We start from the raw sequence: 16,169 nt of genomic DNA on the forward strand, positions 1-16,169 counted from the left end.
GCGCTTGTAATTGAATATAGTGCCATCATCAGCATGATGATTGTGGACCTAACTTGATACAAGATCATCCTATCTCTCCTAGATAGAATGTTACAGCCATGATGAAAATAGATATGTTGATGAGATACATTATGCATGACCCTAGCTTAGCCGTAGATATGCAATTTCATATCCACATCATTTGCTGAATATACAATATTTTCCTAGCTGCTATTTGTCCAACTCTTCCTGCTTATGGGTAGTGGGTGAAAGGACCGCAGTGACCTTCAGAGTGTGTGTGTGCGTGCGTGCGTGTGTACGGGTGTGTGTGTGGGTGTGTGTTTTTCTCAGTACTGTACTGCTGTGTCATTAGTTTGTGGCAACCTGGGACAACACTGCCAGTCAGCTGAACATCACATCACCCTCAAGAGGCTCTCTCTCTCTCTCTCTCCCCTCCCCCTTCACAGTATATGCAGTATCCATATATACAGACTCTACTACTGTAGACCACCTATGGGATCTTACCTCTGCTGCCCTCTAGTGTTGGTCTCTCTCATCTTTCACTCACTGAAATGAATGAAAGGAAATTCACTTTACAAATCATTAGCTCACTGCTGGAACCTTTTGCATCCATCACCACACAGCCCACAGTAATCTGTCTGTTGTGTCCTCATCTCCCAGAGGACAGACTCCAGAAGAGTCCGAGCTGAACTTCCTGCAGAAGGCCCAGGAGCTGGAGACGTATGGTGTGGACCCTCACCCCTGCAAGGTACAAACACCTTGATAAGAGAAGGGTCCATTATAGCTCTGCACTGGCAGAGTCCTTTTAGCACTCTATTGATTCCAGTACAGCCTGAACCTCGTTTAATACAATATGGTTTTTTGCTATTCTGTTTGTGAGGCCAGTTGTACATTACATACAGATGTCGGATCTTAATTTGACACCTTTCGTCGCAGGAGGAAAATAATCCTGCAGCAGGAGGATTTGAATAATGAATAAATATTTAAAATCTCCGCCAGGGGACAGCTGGAAGCGGTGTTTGTATACAACACAGTACCTTACCTACAGGGTACCTTATGTAGGCTACGTGCCGGCTACAGCGTGTCTTGTGTGGATTATAATAAATGGACGCAGCCTGCGATTGAACTAAATTTTGACAGTTCATTCATAAGCTTAGGATATAGTTGACTCTTGTACTGTATGTCGTAGCCTAGTGGAGACCAATATCTATCTTGTGTTGTTAAGCTATATAAAATGGTGGTTGTTGATGTGTATGGTTGCAATTCAAATACATTTAGGTACATTTGAATGTTGCGGTAATAGGACCTAGACCTAGTGTTTGAGCGAGTGAGAAAATAATTTTGATAGCATGTCCTGATCCCATTGACTCAACTGCTATTTTTCAGGGACTCACAAGGCTCATTTGAATTTCCTGATGTAGCAGGAAAATTCTCTGCGACAAAAGAGTGATCAAGTTAAGATCCGACATCTGTACAACAACATACACCATGGATTCAATACTTGTGTTGTGTCTGTGTCAGGATGTGTCAGGGAACCCTGCCTTCCTGGCCTTCACTCCGTTTGGCTTCACTGTCCTGCAGGGGAACAGGAGAGTCCATTTCCTCAATTGGTGAGTAATAATATGGTTAGCATAGTCATAACTTTTGTCAAGCCTTCATTGTTTTACAGACAGAAATAGTTGCATAAAATGTAAGAGATGTAAGTGTGTAGTTGCATAAAACGTGCGACATTTGGCTTGCCTGTCGTTAGCAATTGTTCTATTTAACCTGGGAGTCCAGAATCCCACAGTCTCAGACCTAAACCTATTTGTCCCTCCTCCTGACGAGAAAACAGAGCTGTTCTAATCTGCCAGTTGGTCACAAAGAATATTTCAACGCTTCTCACTGTTCTGTTCGGTTTTGACTGGTCTTGTCTTGTCTTGGTGGATAGGGACGAGGTGACAAAGCTGAAGTTTGAGGCAAAGACATTCCATATATATGCAAATCAGAAAGAGGTAGGTTCCATGACATGCATTATTAAAATGGTTTCCTTTCTGCTCTGGAATTACACAGTGAAATTCATGTAGATAAACCTGTTTTATGCATTGGAAATGGCCTTTGGGGAGAAGGTGTAATTTAGCCGTAATAGAGAAGTTAATGACTTAACTGGAAATAAGATGTGGGTCCATTGTTGATAGATAAATGTGTACTTGTTGTGGTCTCGTTCATAGAAATAGAATGAATAGAAGTGGTGTCTCCATTCAAGTCAATGATAGCTTAATTGGTGGACTGGCAGCCATTTTGTGTGTACCCATGCCAGAAAGTAAAAGCAGGAAGTGTACCTTTCAATCTGTGCTATGATTTGAGTCAACACAACTGGCATTACAAAAAATGTATTCCATCGCATAGGGCCACATCAGTTAGCATAATTTGAATGCATTACCATGGCAATCCAGCCTCAGTTTATAGAACATTTCAAAATACCATGTAAATTATTGCATCACAATACCAGGCAGCCATTGCAAGTGTACCCATGAGTTTACCAGTCAAATGCCAGGGTAGAGCTTCCAAACCCATTCTTTTCATTCTATTTCTATGGTTTTGGTAGCCAAGTCAGAAGATGTGAAATACAAGATGTGCAAACTCTGTCATACTCAGATGTGCTTACGCATACCTACATGTGTATACTCACTGCAGGATAAGAAGATCATCTTGACATATTTTGCACCTACACCTGAGGCCTGTAAACACCTGTGGAAGTGTGGAGTTGAGAATCAGGCTTTCTACAAGTGAGTTACACTGACTATCAGTAATTTAATCAATCAATCAATATATGAAGCAATGTACACTACCGGTCAAAAGTGTTAGAAAACCTACTCATTCAAGGGTTTTTCTTTATTTTTCCTATTTTCTACATTGTAAAATAATAGTGAAGACACCAAAACTATGAAATAACACATCATGTAGTAACCAAAAAAGTTTTCAACAAATCAAAATATATTTTATATTTGAGATTCTTCAAAATGACAGCTTTGCACATTCTTGGCATTCTCTCAAGCAGCTTCAGCTTCATAGTCACCTGGAATGCATTTCAATTAACAGGTGTGCCTTCTTAAAAGTTCATTTGTAGAATATCTTTCCTTCGTAATGTGTTTGTGCCGATCAGTTGTGTTGTGACAAGGTAGGGGGGGTGTACAGAAGATAGCCCTATTTGGTAAAAGACTAAATCCATATTCTGGCAAGAATAGCTCAAATAAGCAAAGAGAAACAACATCCCATCATTACTTTAAGACATGAATGTCAGTCAATACGGAACATTTCAAGAACTTTGAAAGTCTCTTCAAGTGGAGTTGCAAAAACCATCAAGCGTTATGATGAAACTGGCTCTCATGAGGACCGACACAGGAATGGAAGACACAGAGTTACCTCTGCTGCAGAGGATAAGTTCATTAGAGTTACCAGCCTCAGAAATTGCAGCCCAAATAAATGCTTCACAGAGTTCAAGTAACAGACACATCTCAACATCAACTGTTCAGAGGAGACTGTGTGAATCAGGCCTTCATTTTCAAATTGCTGCAAAGAAACCAATAAGAAGAAGAGACCTGCTTGGGCCAAGAAACAGGAACAATGGACATTAGACCGGTGGAAATGTGTCCTTTGGAGTCCAAATGGATATTTTTGGTTCCAACCGCCGTGTCTTTGTGAAACGTGATGTGGGTGAATGGATGATCTCTGCATGTGTGGTTCCCACCGTAAAGCATGGAGGAGGTGTGATGTGGGGGGGCTTTGCTGGTGACACTGTCTGTGATTTATTTAGAATTCAAGGCACACTTAACCAGCATGGCTACCACAGCATTGTGCAGTGATACGCCATCCCATCTGGTTTGTGCTTAGTGGGACTATCATTTGTTTTTCAACAGGACAATGACCCAACACACCTCCAGGCTCTTTAAGGGCTATTTTACCAAGGAGAATGAGGAAGTGCTGCAACAGATGACCTGGCCTTCACAATCCCCCGACCTCAAACAAATTGAGATAGTTTGGGATGAGTCAGACCGCAGAGTGAAGGAAAAGCAGCCAACGAGTGCTCAGCATATGTGGGAACTCCTTCAAGACTGTTGGAAAAGCATTCCAGGTGAAGCTGGTTCAGAGAATGCCAAGAGTGTGCAAAGCTGCCATCAAGGCAAAGGGTGGCTACTTTGAAGAATCTCAAATATAAAATATATTGAGATTTTTTAAATACTTTTTTGGTTACTACAGTTTTGATGTCATCACTATAATGTAGAAAATAGTAAAAAATTAAGCAACCCCTTGAATGAGTAGGTGTTCTAAAACTTTTGACCTGTAATGTATGTGCTATTATTACAATGTTATTACACTGCTAAATCTCTTTGTCTCTGTTCACTCACAGGTTGGACAAGTCCAGCCAGGTCAGAACGGTGTCCAGCAGTAATCTGTTCTTCAAAGGAAGTAGATTCAGATACAGGTAAATACATGTACTGGCTATAAGTAACGTTTTGAGGATCCTTCAGTTCAGTTTTTGGTGATAATGCACGTTTGAGTGTTATGTTTTGCCTCTGTGTTGGCTCTCAGTGGCAGGGTTGCTAAGGAAGTGATGGAGCAAAGTGCCAAAATAAAACGGGAACCTCCAGAGATTCACAGGTGAGCCTTGGTGCTTTTGATGTCTGAGTTACACAATGGCAGTTAGTTTGATGTCTGAGTTACACCATGGCAGTTAGTTTGATGTCTGAGTTACACCATGGCAGTTAGTTTGATGTCTGAGTTACACCATGGCAGTTAGTTTGATGTCTGAGTTACACCATGGCAGTTAGTTTGATGTCTGAGTTACACCATGGCAGTTAGTTTGATGTCTGAGTTACACCATGGCAGTTAGTTTGATGTCTGAGTAACACCATGGCAGTTAGTTTGATGTCTGAGTTACACCATGGCTGTGTTTAGACAGGTAGCCCAATTCTGATCTTTTTTCGACTCATTGGCCTTTTGACCAATTACATCAGATCTTTTTCAGATCTGATCTGAATGGTAAAGACCAATTATTGAAAACAATATCAGAATTGGGATACCCATGGCACTTAGTTTGAGCATGGTGCTTACAACTCTAGATGGTGTAATTCCCACATGGCCCACATACTGAAAATACACTATATGTTACTGGACTGTGAGTCCCTTTGGATAAAACTGTCAGCTGAATTACCTCCACTATATATCATCCTATCTAGAACCTAAAAGGGTTCTTCAGCTGTCCCCATAGGAGAACTCTTTGATTAACTATTTGTTTCCAGATAGAACCCTTTTCGGTTTCATGTAGAACCCTTTCCACAGAGGGTTCTACCTTTAACCAAACATGGTTCTACCTGGAATCAATAAGGGTTCTCCTATGGGGACAGCAGAAGAACCCTTTTGTAACCCTTTTTTCTAAGAGCGTATGCCTGTAACCCCAACATGTAACACGTTTCCACAGGGCTGGTCTGGTACCCAGTAGGAGCTGTCCTTCCATCACCCACGGCCCAAGGCTGACCAGTGTCCCCCGACAAAGACGGAGAGCTGTACACATCTCCATCATGGAGGGTAAAACACACACTGGCCCCGCTCCACACACATCAGTTACAATAAATTACAGTAGACATAGATAGGGCTGGATTAAGTCTACTCATGTGTGTAACAAAACGTTATAGCACACAGATGGCTGGTTTGCCAGACCCAGATAAAGCCTACTCCTGGACTGAAAAGTATGCTCAATGAATAATCTCCATTGAAAGTACATTTTAGTCCATTAGTAAACTGGTCCCTGATTGCATCTGCACCGCTAGCCAAGCTACTTTAAACCCTACATTTACTTTAGATGTGCCTTACAAAGCAGCTGCCATACGATTTAAACGTGTCTGAGGTCTATGCTGCTATGGTACTTCACTGCTTTAGTGTCTGAATGGATTATATTATAGCCTTACACACACACACACACACACACACTGACGCACAAAGCTTGAGCAGTAACCTGAGTAGTACCTTTGCTATGAGAGCGGAGCAACAGTTGTGTGTGTCATTCAGGCTTATCCATAATCCACACACACACACACACACACACACACACACACACACCAAAGGCTGCACCAATTATCTATTCTCCTTTGTCATTCTTGCAATTCTCTCAAGAGTTGCTGTGACTGTAAGGTATTATTGTGGCAGGAGAAAGTCACCTTCCTGGTTTGTAAAGAACATTCACAGTCCCTTTTACAGTATAAACAGGAACGTGAAGTAGCAACTTACCTACATGATTTCGGTTGCATTGTATTGTACAATGACAGGTACTAATATTGAACCCCTCCAACCCTGTCCAAACCTTTCCTGTTCTTCATTGGAATCTACAGTGGTAATAATACCCAGCCTAAAAATAGCCCTCCTGTCAGGGCCTCTCCATGTATGTCAATATGGAGCATATGGTTAGAAGGATAGCAGTTTTAGGGGGTAGGGTGGGTAGGATAACCACACTGCAATTGGGCCACATTCCTGATCTCAGGATGCTGCCAGTCACTCTCCCAGCCTGCCTGGCTGTCATAGAGACAGAGTTGTGTAGTGTAGCCAGCAATCGCCAGTCACAAGGACAAAGGGAAAGGGGACAGCAGCAGACAGGGGACAAGGGACAAAAGTAGAGCGGACAGACACAGGGGAAGAGTAGGGTGGTAGGACGGTGGTAGGGCAGTTGTAGGACAGTGGTAGGACGGTGGTAGGGCAGTTGTAGGACAGTGGTAGGACGTTAGTAGGGCAGTTGTAGGACAGTGGTAGGGCAGTTGTAGGACAGTGGTAGGACGGTGGTAGGGCAGTTGTAGGACAGTGGTAGGACGTTAGTAGGGCAGTTGTAGGACAGTGGTAGGACGTTAGTAGGGCAGTTGTAGGACAGTGGTAGGACGGTGGTAGGGCAGTTGTAGGACGGTGGTAGGGCAGTTGTAGGACAGTGGTAGGATGTTAGTAGGGCAGTTGTAGGACAGTGGTAACTTGGACGACGGTACAGTGCGCTTATTCACTCCTTCAACAGCCACCATGGTGAAATGTCTGATCAGGATCGAGACCAAGGTGAATGTGCATCTGTGCATGATCAACCACTGCTACCGTGATATGAAGGTCCGCGTCCTCCAGCTGGGGCCCAGACTCATGGGCAAGGTTCTGGGGGCCATACCCATCTTCCCTGCCCTCCCTAGGGCACCCTCAGCCTCCGGGTTTGGGTCCGCAGAGGCCTCCAGGGCTTCGTTCAGGCTGAGCGTAACACCTCCTGGTTATGGCTCCAACAGGCCAGGTAGCTCCTCCGAAGGTAAAGGACCTCATCATCATGGCACAGGATCCAGAATCCCTTACTAAACCATCCAGGGTTACACTTACACATCTTAAAGAGCAAGTACATCATCATGGCACAGATTCCTCCATCTAGTGTTACAGATCTTAGTAACATTGCTTTGAAACAGCTTTGGAAGCCATGACCCTGGAGTAACACAAGAAGCCTTCGAGGAACCTCTTCCTTCTCAGATTCCCTGTTTTCATTAGAGATGGAACGATGGCATGCGGCTAGACGGAAGTATTTGGTTTGGGTCTGGTGTTGTGCGAAATGTTGTCTCGAGTAAATGTTGATTTGGTTTAAGGTCATGTTAGTGTTGTAGAGTGACATCAGTGGCTGCATTTCATGTCTGTTTTGTAGCAGTGTAGTGGAGCATTTGGAGAGGATTGGTTGGGGTATTCCAGGTATTCATGGGTTGCATGTTTCATCACAATATTTTTTTGAATGTTTTTTTTTGGACTAATGCCTAACTAAGCAATTTACTCAATGCATTGTCAATGAGTGATGAAGATTTCATCAAAAGTGGCTTGGAAGTACAATGCCATTCAAAATTAGGCAAATCATTAGTAGGAAAACATTTGATCATTTTGATGTTGCCAGATGGACTTTAGATGTACAGTCGTGGCCAAAGGTTTTGAGAATGACACAAATATTAATTTTCACAAAGTCTGCTGCCTCAGTGTCTTTAGATATTTTTGTCAGATATTACTATGGGATACTGAAGAATAATTACAAGCATTCCATAAGTGTCAAAGGCTTTTACTGACAATTTGTCACGTCTTTTCAAAATCGAACCCAGAAGCAGACCAGGACAAGGAGAGTAGGAAGAAGGTGAGTATTTATTTACAAGTGAATGGGTAGATATATCCAGGTGGCGTAGCGGGCAGCGGTGGTGAGTTGATGGGAGTAAATAGGTGGATCCAATGGGGTAGCGGAATCCTCCGACGACCAGGCGGGAATGGGGTAAATGATCCGGGTGAGTAACTGAAGACAGAACAAACGGCGGTAAGTTTAAGGCAAGCAATACGTAAAAAACAACAAAACAAATTCTATCCAACTTGAGGATGATACTATGGCACAACATACTGTTCATGGCTAACGATCCGGCAGGGAATGGATGTCAGGTCCGGGCTTATGAAGAGGAGAGATGATGATCAGGACCAGGTGTGCAGATAGCTGATGGGATACAGGTGCGGGTAATCAGAACTCCCAACTGGCTACATTGCCCGGCAACCAGACAGGGTGCGTTTCAGGACGCCGGAAAAAACACTCCAGGACAGAACACAGGCAAAAAACAGACTCAGGAAACGGGATTCGTGACACAATTACATGAAGTTGATGCAAGGAGTCAATATTTGCAGTGTTGACCCTTCTTATTCAAGACCTCTGCGATCCGCCCTGGCATGCTGTCAATTAACTTCTGGGCCACATCCTGACTGATGGCAGCCCATTCTTGCATAATCAATGCTTGGAGTTTGTCAGAATTTGTGGGTTTTTGTTTGTCCGCCTCTTGAGGATTGACCACAAGTTCTCAATGGGATTAAGGTCTGGGGAGTTTCCTGGCCATGGACACAAAATATCAATGTTTTGTTCCCCGAGCCACTTAGTTATCACTTCTGCCTTATGGCAAGGTGCTCCATCATGTTGGAAAATGCATTGTTCGTCACCAAACTGTTCCTGGATGGTTGGGAGAAGTTGCTCTCTAAGGATGTGTTGGTACCATTCTTTATTCATGGCTGTGTTCTAGGCAGAATTGTGAGTGAGCCCACTCCCTTGGCTGAGAAGCAACCCCACACATGAATGGTCTCAGGATGCTTTACTGTTGGCATGACACAGGACTGATGGTAGCGCTCACCTTGTCTTCTCCAGACAAGTTTTTTTCCGGATGCCCCAAACAATCGGAAAGGGGATTCATCAGAGAAAATGACTTTACCCCAGTCCAATCCCTGTACCTTTTGCAGAATATCAGTCTGTCCCTGATGTTTTTCCTGGAGAGAAGTGGCTTCTTTGATGTCCTTCTTGACACCAGGCCATCCTCCAAAAGTATTCGCCTCACTGTGCGTGCAGATGCACTCACACCTGCCTGCTGCCATTCCTGAGCAAGCTCTGTACTGGTGGTGCCCCGATCCCGCAGCTGAATCAACTTTAGGAGACGGTCCTGGTGCTTGCTGGACTTTCTTGGGTGCCCTGAAGCCTTCTTCACAAATGTTGAACCGCTCTCCTTGAAGTTCTTGATGATCCGATAAATGGTTGATTTAGATGCAAAGTAAAGCAATGATGACGGCACGTGTTTCCTTGCAGGTAACCATAGTTGACAGAGGAAGAACAATGATTCCAAGCACCACCCTCCTTTTGAAGCTTCCAGTCTGTTATTCAAACTCAATCAGCATGACACAATGATCTCCATGCTTGTCCTCGTCAACACTCACACCTGTGTTAACGAGACAATCACTGACATGATGTCAGCTGGTCCTTTTGTGGCTGGGCTGAAATGCAGTGGAAATGTTTTTTGGGGGATTCAGTTCATTTGAATGGCAAAGAGGGACTTTGCAATTCATTGCAATTCATCTGATCACACTTCATAACATTCTGGAGTATATGCAAATTGCCATCATACAACCTGAGGCAGCAGACTTTGTGAAAATTGATATTTGTGTCATTCTCAAAACTTTTGGCCATGACTATAGTATAGCTTTAGCTAGCTAGCTAAGATTGCGTGGACACCGGATTTTAGCTAGCTACCGTTAGCATTACTAGCTATGTTTGATGAACTTAGCTAGCTAATGACAACATTGCCATGTCTAAAGTAAATTTGACAACATGATAATGCTGGAAAAGTTGTTTCCTACTAAACATTTGACTACTTTAGCAATATCTGCGTATTTCTAGGCAGTATAGTGTAATTTAGACTAAACAATCGTTAGCCTCTGTCCAGAATGACTAGGTATAACAGGATTTTAGGGCACCACTGTGGCGCTACTGATAGAGGCCGAATTGAGAACGTTCATAACAATGGCATGACGTGACCAAGTGATGGAGGTGAAACCTATGAATATCTAGGTCAGAGGGGCCTACTGGATTAGAACACCTTTGTTCCTCTGTGTTTGACTTGATCAATGGAACATATTCTATTTAGCAGGACAAGGTAGTCTCTACAACCTACAGCGAATGTGTGTGAGAGTGAAACCTATGATCCTCCATGAGGACTCTGATTCTCCCCCTGGATCGTTTTAAAGGCTGGCCGAGCTCTCTATTTTCACATTAACACTCTGGGTTACAGAGGAGATCCTGCCTCTCATCCCAAAGGTCTCCTGACTCAGGGATTGACATGAATAACTAGATCTGAACACTGAACTGAGAGACACAATATCTCTCTGCCCCAATGTGTAGTTTTGTTCCATGGTACACTGATATGTGTTATGTGGATTCACTATTTGTGTAATAGGAGTTGTTGCTCATTGTTTTTATGATGGGATACATTTTCACAGCTCTGAGTTTGATGTTTCTTCTACTATCTCTATCTCTCTCAGGCCTGGAGTCCCTACGAGACTCCGCCCACTCCACGCCCGTGCGTTCTGTCTCCCATGGCGACTCCTTCATGCCGCGACACCGTCACCACACAACAGATGCCGGCGAGGGCGGGTCATCCCAGCGGGTCATCTCTGATGAGGCCTACTGCCCCTCAGACAGTGTGCTGCCCACCCCCATGGCCGAACACAGCCTGGAGCTAGCCGTGGCGCGCCACCCTAATGGAGCCCCCTGCAGCATCGAAGAGGAGGAGTCGGAGGCCGGGACTCCTGAGGGACAGGTGGCTGAGTTTGGCCCCGACGGCAGAGTGCTTCGGCTGGGTCGGACCAGGAAGTCTCTCCCTAACAAGGAGGTGCAGGAGCTACATAAGTTCATCCTGAGTGTGTTGCGTATGTTCCTGGTGACCATGGGACTGCTGTTTGCCCTGCTCTCCCTCCTCATCATGCTGACTGAGTCTGACCTGGACATCGCCTTCCTCCGGGACATACGCAAGACGCCTGAGTTCCAGCAGTTCCACTTTGAGTATTTCTGCCCTCTCAGACGGTGGGTTGCCTGCAAGTTCCGCTGGATGGGAGGCTTCCTTATAGACAAGTGAGAAAGACTGAGCGATGGAGGGAGAGAAAGAGGAGTGAATGAAAAAGAGGCCTCTGAGAGGACGTACGCGAAGGATGGAGGGAGGATAGGAGGAAGTCAAGGAAGGCTGTAGACAGGAATGGAGGGCTGCTCCATCTGAACGGGAATTAACCTTCAAGCTTCTCCCACAAGTCACTTCCTGTTACAAGCCAAGGACCGCCCCCTTCGCTGACCCTCTTCCCTTTTCTAACCATAAGACTGAACGGGGGACATTTTCTGAGCTCATGTTTTACTTTGGAAATTCAGGTCATTTCAAGGTACTTTATTTTTTATCAAGAGACAAGGCAACAGAGTTATAAAATGACATAAAATGAGACATCTGAGGTCTGTTATAGGCCTGGGAGGAAACACATATTATTCAACCAACAGAACAACAACAGTTGCCTTTATTTTCTATTACTTCATATGAACATCAATTGTAAGAGAGAAAAAAACTGTATAATAATAAGATGGATACAAATATATTAGATGGACATATAAAAACAGAGGTGTGAAGTGTTGAGTTGTGTACTGTTTGAGCTGAGAAAGGATGAGAGAGAAAGATGAAAAACCATGCCTTTTACTCATTTGGGGTCAACATCTAAAACATCCATGATAATCATTCTAATGCTGCTGAAACTTTCATTTGGGCTGCTATTGGAGGAGAAACATTTCTACTGTCAGGAGTACTGAATTCTGGAGTCTGACAAAGAAACAAAGACATGATATTCAATAGAAGATGTAAAAAGGTACGTTTTTGAATGTACAGTACCATTCAAAAGTTTGGACACACCTAGTCATTCCAGTGTTTTTCTTTATTTTTGACTATTTTCTACATTGTAGAATAATAGTGAAGACATTACAACTATGAAATAACACATATGGAATCATGTAGTAACCAAAACAGTGTTAAACAAATAAAAATATATTTTACATTCTTCAAAGTAGCCACCCTTTGCAGAATGTATAAAAAGCAGACAACAAGTGCTCAGCATATGCGGGAACTCCTGTTGGAATAACATTGGGGCGGCAGGGTAGCCTAGTGGTTAGAGCGTTCCGGTTACTAGGCCAAGGTACAAATCTGTCGTTCTGCCCCTGAACAGGCAGTTAACCCACTGTTCCTAGGCCGTCATTGAAAATAAGAATTTGTTTTTAACTGACTTGCCTAGTTAAATAAAGGTCAAATAAAAAAATAACAAAATTCCAGGTGAAGCTTTTTGAGAGAATGCCAAGAGTGTGCAAAGCTGTCATCAATGCAAAGGGTGGCTACTTTGAAGAATCTAATCTAAAATATATTTTTATTTGTAAAACACTTTTTTGGTTACTACATGTGTTACTTCATAGTTTTGATGTCTTCACTATTATTCTACAATGTAGACGATAGTAAAAATAAAGAAAAACCCTTGAATGAGTACGTATGCCCAAATTTCTGACTGGTACTGTACATATACACTGAGTATACCAAACATTAGGAACAGTCTCAATTCACCGGGACATGAACTCAACAAGGTGTTGAAAGCGTTCCACAAGGATGCTGGCCCATGTTGACTCCAATGTTTCCCACAGTCAAGTTAGCTGGATGTCCTTTGGGTGGTGGACCCTTCTTGATACACACGGGAACTGTTGAGCATGAAAAACCCAGCAGCGTTGCCGTTCATGGCACAAACTGGTGTGCCTGGCACCTACTACCATACCCCATTCAAAGTCACTTAAATCTTTTGTCTTGCCCATTCACCCTCTGAATGGCACACATACACAATCCATGTCTCGATTGTCTCGAAGCTTAAAAATCATTCTATAACCTGTCTCCTCCCCTTCATCTACACTGATTGAAGTAGATTTAACTAGTGACATCAATAAGGGAGGCTTTCACCTGGTGAGTCTATGTCATGGAAAGAGTAGGTGTTCTTAATGTTTTGTACACTCAGTGTACTATACTGTCTTGTAAGAATGTTGAAAAATATCTGTGTAATGACTGTGGGTGTCCTAAACTTGGTTTATAGTTTGTTTGTTAGTTAAACATCATTACAAATTGGCATGGAACAATCAAGAGACAGTCATACAGTACATCAAAACTATAAACCAAATGAATGGAATTGTTGTGTTTTCTGATTTCAAATGGCATCAGATAGAATACTGTTACCAATTATTTTAATCAATGTATAAAAACTAGCAATCATGAGTTAAAAAAAAAACTTTCAATCAAACTAGATGCAATGGTGTTCTTTGTTATTATCATGTGACCTGGAAAGTACAGTAGGGGGTAGAACACAGTGGTCAACCTCTTGAAAACACTGACTAGATGCAATGGTGTTCTTTGTTATTATCATGTGACCTGGAAAGTACAGTAGGGGGTAGAACACAGTGGTCAACCTCTTGAAAACACTGATTAGATGTGCAATACTATAACGATAAAAACTAGGAGTATTTTACGGTTGGATATGGTACATTTTAGTTTATTAAATGTGCACTTTGAAATGAATAATTCTGGTTATTTTCCAAAGGTATAAGAAAATGAAAATGCCTGCTGTGAACATGCCTAGGTGAAAAATACATTTCAACTTGTAGTTGTGCTAATGCATTGGGTTATTTTAAAATGTTGAATATATTGAAGTCCTGCTGAATTATTTTGTACAAAGTAGAGTCTCCTTATATTTAGAGTTTTCCTTGTATAACCTATTTTAACTGAACTAATGTTATTTTTTTGTCATTGAAAATGATACTTTTTTAGCGCAGTGATTCAGATGAGGACTAGAATTCAAAGAAAAGTAGGTAGAGATTCAGGGACAGTTTCCCGGACCCATATTAAGCCTACTACACCTGAGCTATGGCATCCTTAATGGTGCATCTCCATTCAAAGTGCTTTGTAGTCTAGGAATTGGTTTAATCTGGGCCAGGGAACGTTTTTGTCAGGTTTACCTCCAAATCCACCTAAGGGAGCATTATACCCTCTCATTTTCACACTGTCTTTACATGTCTACCAAAGATACCTCTCTGCAGCCTCAGTGGTACTTCACATGAGATCTAGAGTTCCTGAGGAGGGTTTGGGAGAGGGTTGACTAGTGAAGAGCTGCAGAACAGGACAATGATAATCACTGCAAGCTTCTATTGTATTGTCCTTAGCCGGCACTCTATCTGTTGGTTTAGAATAAACAAGTTGAGAGAGGGAATTGCATCGTTTTAGGGTTGAAAAATTCTGGAAAATGTCCCCAAATTACCATGTTTTCCAGGAATCCCAGTTGGAATATTACTGGAAGCGGGAGGGAATAAGCAGAAAATCTGGAATCCTCGTACCAAGAATTCTGGAATTCTGGTAAAGTGATCTGAAATTTTGCAATCCTATGTAGACTCAAGATAAAAAATATATTTCTACATCATCATTTGGTTTTGCATCAGTACAATCCTATCAGACATAATATTGTTTTAATGTTATAATCCCTCAGTAGACTAGTGTATGGTGGGTTTAATAAATAATATAGATTTATGAATTCATGTGGTCTGCTATGCAGCAATATTAAGATAACGACAAGTGGTTGGTCCCTGATTGGTGTATTAGATTAAAGTGATTGATTTTGTTTGAAGTTGTGGAAGGCCAGTCAAGGCAGAAGATTTAGATTTTTATACCTCAGATCGCAACTTTGAATTTCAGTTCAATGTGTATGACAAACAATACAACCTTATTTGAGCAATAATGAAAACATTTGAAAATAATTAAATGTTGAAATCAATGTGGGCAGCTACAGACAGAAAAAGTAAGTGATGTTTTTCGGTTTCTTTCCATATAGGATCACTGGATATTCAAGTCACATGTTTTTCATGATTAGCCTACCTACCGTTATACTGGTGAACCTAGCTTCTTAATGCATGGGATGAGTTGATGATGAGAAGACGGTGTAGCAGTAACATGCAGCTCAGTGTTGATTGCAATGGGTGCGTTCCAGGTTGTTGCAGTCATGCTGCACGTCTCAAAAGATCGCTATAAATCAATAGCAATATCATATCAGTGTGGTTCCGGAGAGGTGCAAACATGTCTCCAGGGGTCGTATTCACTACAAACCAAACTGAAGAAACAAACAGGGAGGGACTACCTTAACTTTATTTTTTCTTTGCAAGACATTTTCCTATGGTGTGTGCACTAATGAATACTAGCGACCCAGGTGGTAAGATCTGACAATCTGAGCATGTGACTGCAATGAAGACGACCTGGAACGTCCCCAATGACTCCAGTGTTAGGAACACCCAGACAGCCTCTGCAATGTCCTTCTGTTAGCTCCCTTCCTGTCTCATGGTCATGCATATGGATCGGTCTCTGTAAGCATGTCTTCTGTATTTCTGTTATTACTCCCAATCAAGACTGAATATTTTTTATCACAGAATGAAGACTGGTGTATTCAATGATTAATTTATCAATAAATATAATTTATTCTTAAATGTGTGTGCCGTATCCTTCACCTCGTGAGTCTTACTCATATCATCTCAACCATTGTAACACTTATTTTCAGTATAAAATACTATACAGTATAAAATACTATACAATATTTGTTATTTCTGATGGTTCCTTGTAAACCTTACCACATGCTTCCCAGTCTAAACAGTTTGCACATACAGTACCATTCATAAGTTTGGACACACCTACTCATTCAAGGGTTTTTCTTTATTTTTACTATTTTCTACATTGTAGAATAATAGTGACGACATCAAA

At 42.2% G+C, this 16,169-nt stretch overlaps 1 protein-coding gene across 1 annotated transcript; it reads left to right on the top strand.

Annotated features, from left to right (window-relative positions):
* The first annotated feature begins 234 nt into the window (after window positions 1–234).
* LOC115113792 (FERM domain-containing protein 5-like) lies at window positions 235–15,898 on the top strand. Its single transcript, XM_065011172.1, has 9 exons — window positions 235–238; window positions 624–748; window positions 1,522–1,610; window positions 1,931–1,994; window positions 2,677–2,768; window positions 4,391–4,465; window positions 4,573–4,641; window positions 5,462–5,568; window positions 10,858–15,898. The coding sequence occupies exons 1-9, from the start codon at window positions 235–237 to the stop codon at window positions 11,448–11,450; spliced, it is 1,218 nt and encodes a 405-aa protein (XP_064867244.1). The 3' UTR covers window positions 11,451–15,898.
* Window positions 15,899–16,169: the final 271 nt, after the last annotated feature.

This window comes from Oncorhynchus nerka, linkage group LG27 (genome assembly GCF_034236695.1).
Source record: "Oncorhynchus nerka isolate Pitt River linkage group LG27, Oner_Uvic_2.0, whole genome shotgun sequence".
In the NCBI taxonomy this organism is placed as follows: domain Eukaryota; kingdom Metazoa; phylum Chordata; class Actinopteri; order Salmoniformes; family Salmonidae; genus Oncorhynchus; species Oncorhynchus nerka.

Coding starts and splice junctions, on each gene's coding strand:
- LOC115113792 (XM_065011172.1), top strand. Junction 2,769..4,390: donor GAGAATCAGGCTTTCTACAA/GTGAGTTACACT, acceptor GTTCACTCACAG/GTTGGACAAGTCCAGCCAGG. Junction 4,642..5,461: donor GAACCTCCAGAGATTCACAG/GTGAGCCTTGGT, acceptor ACGTTTCCACAG/GGCTGGTCTGGTACCCAGTA.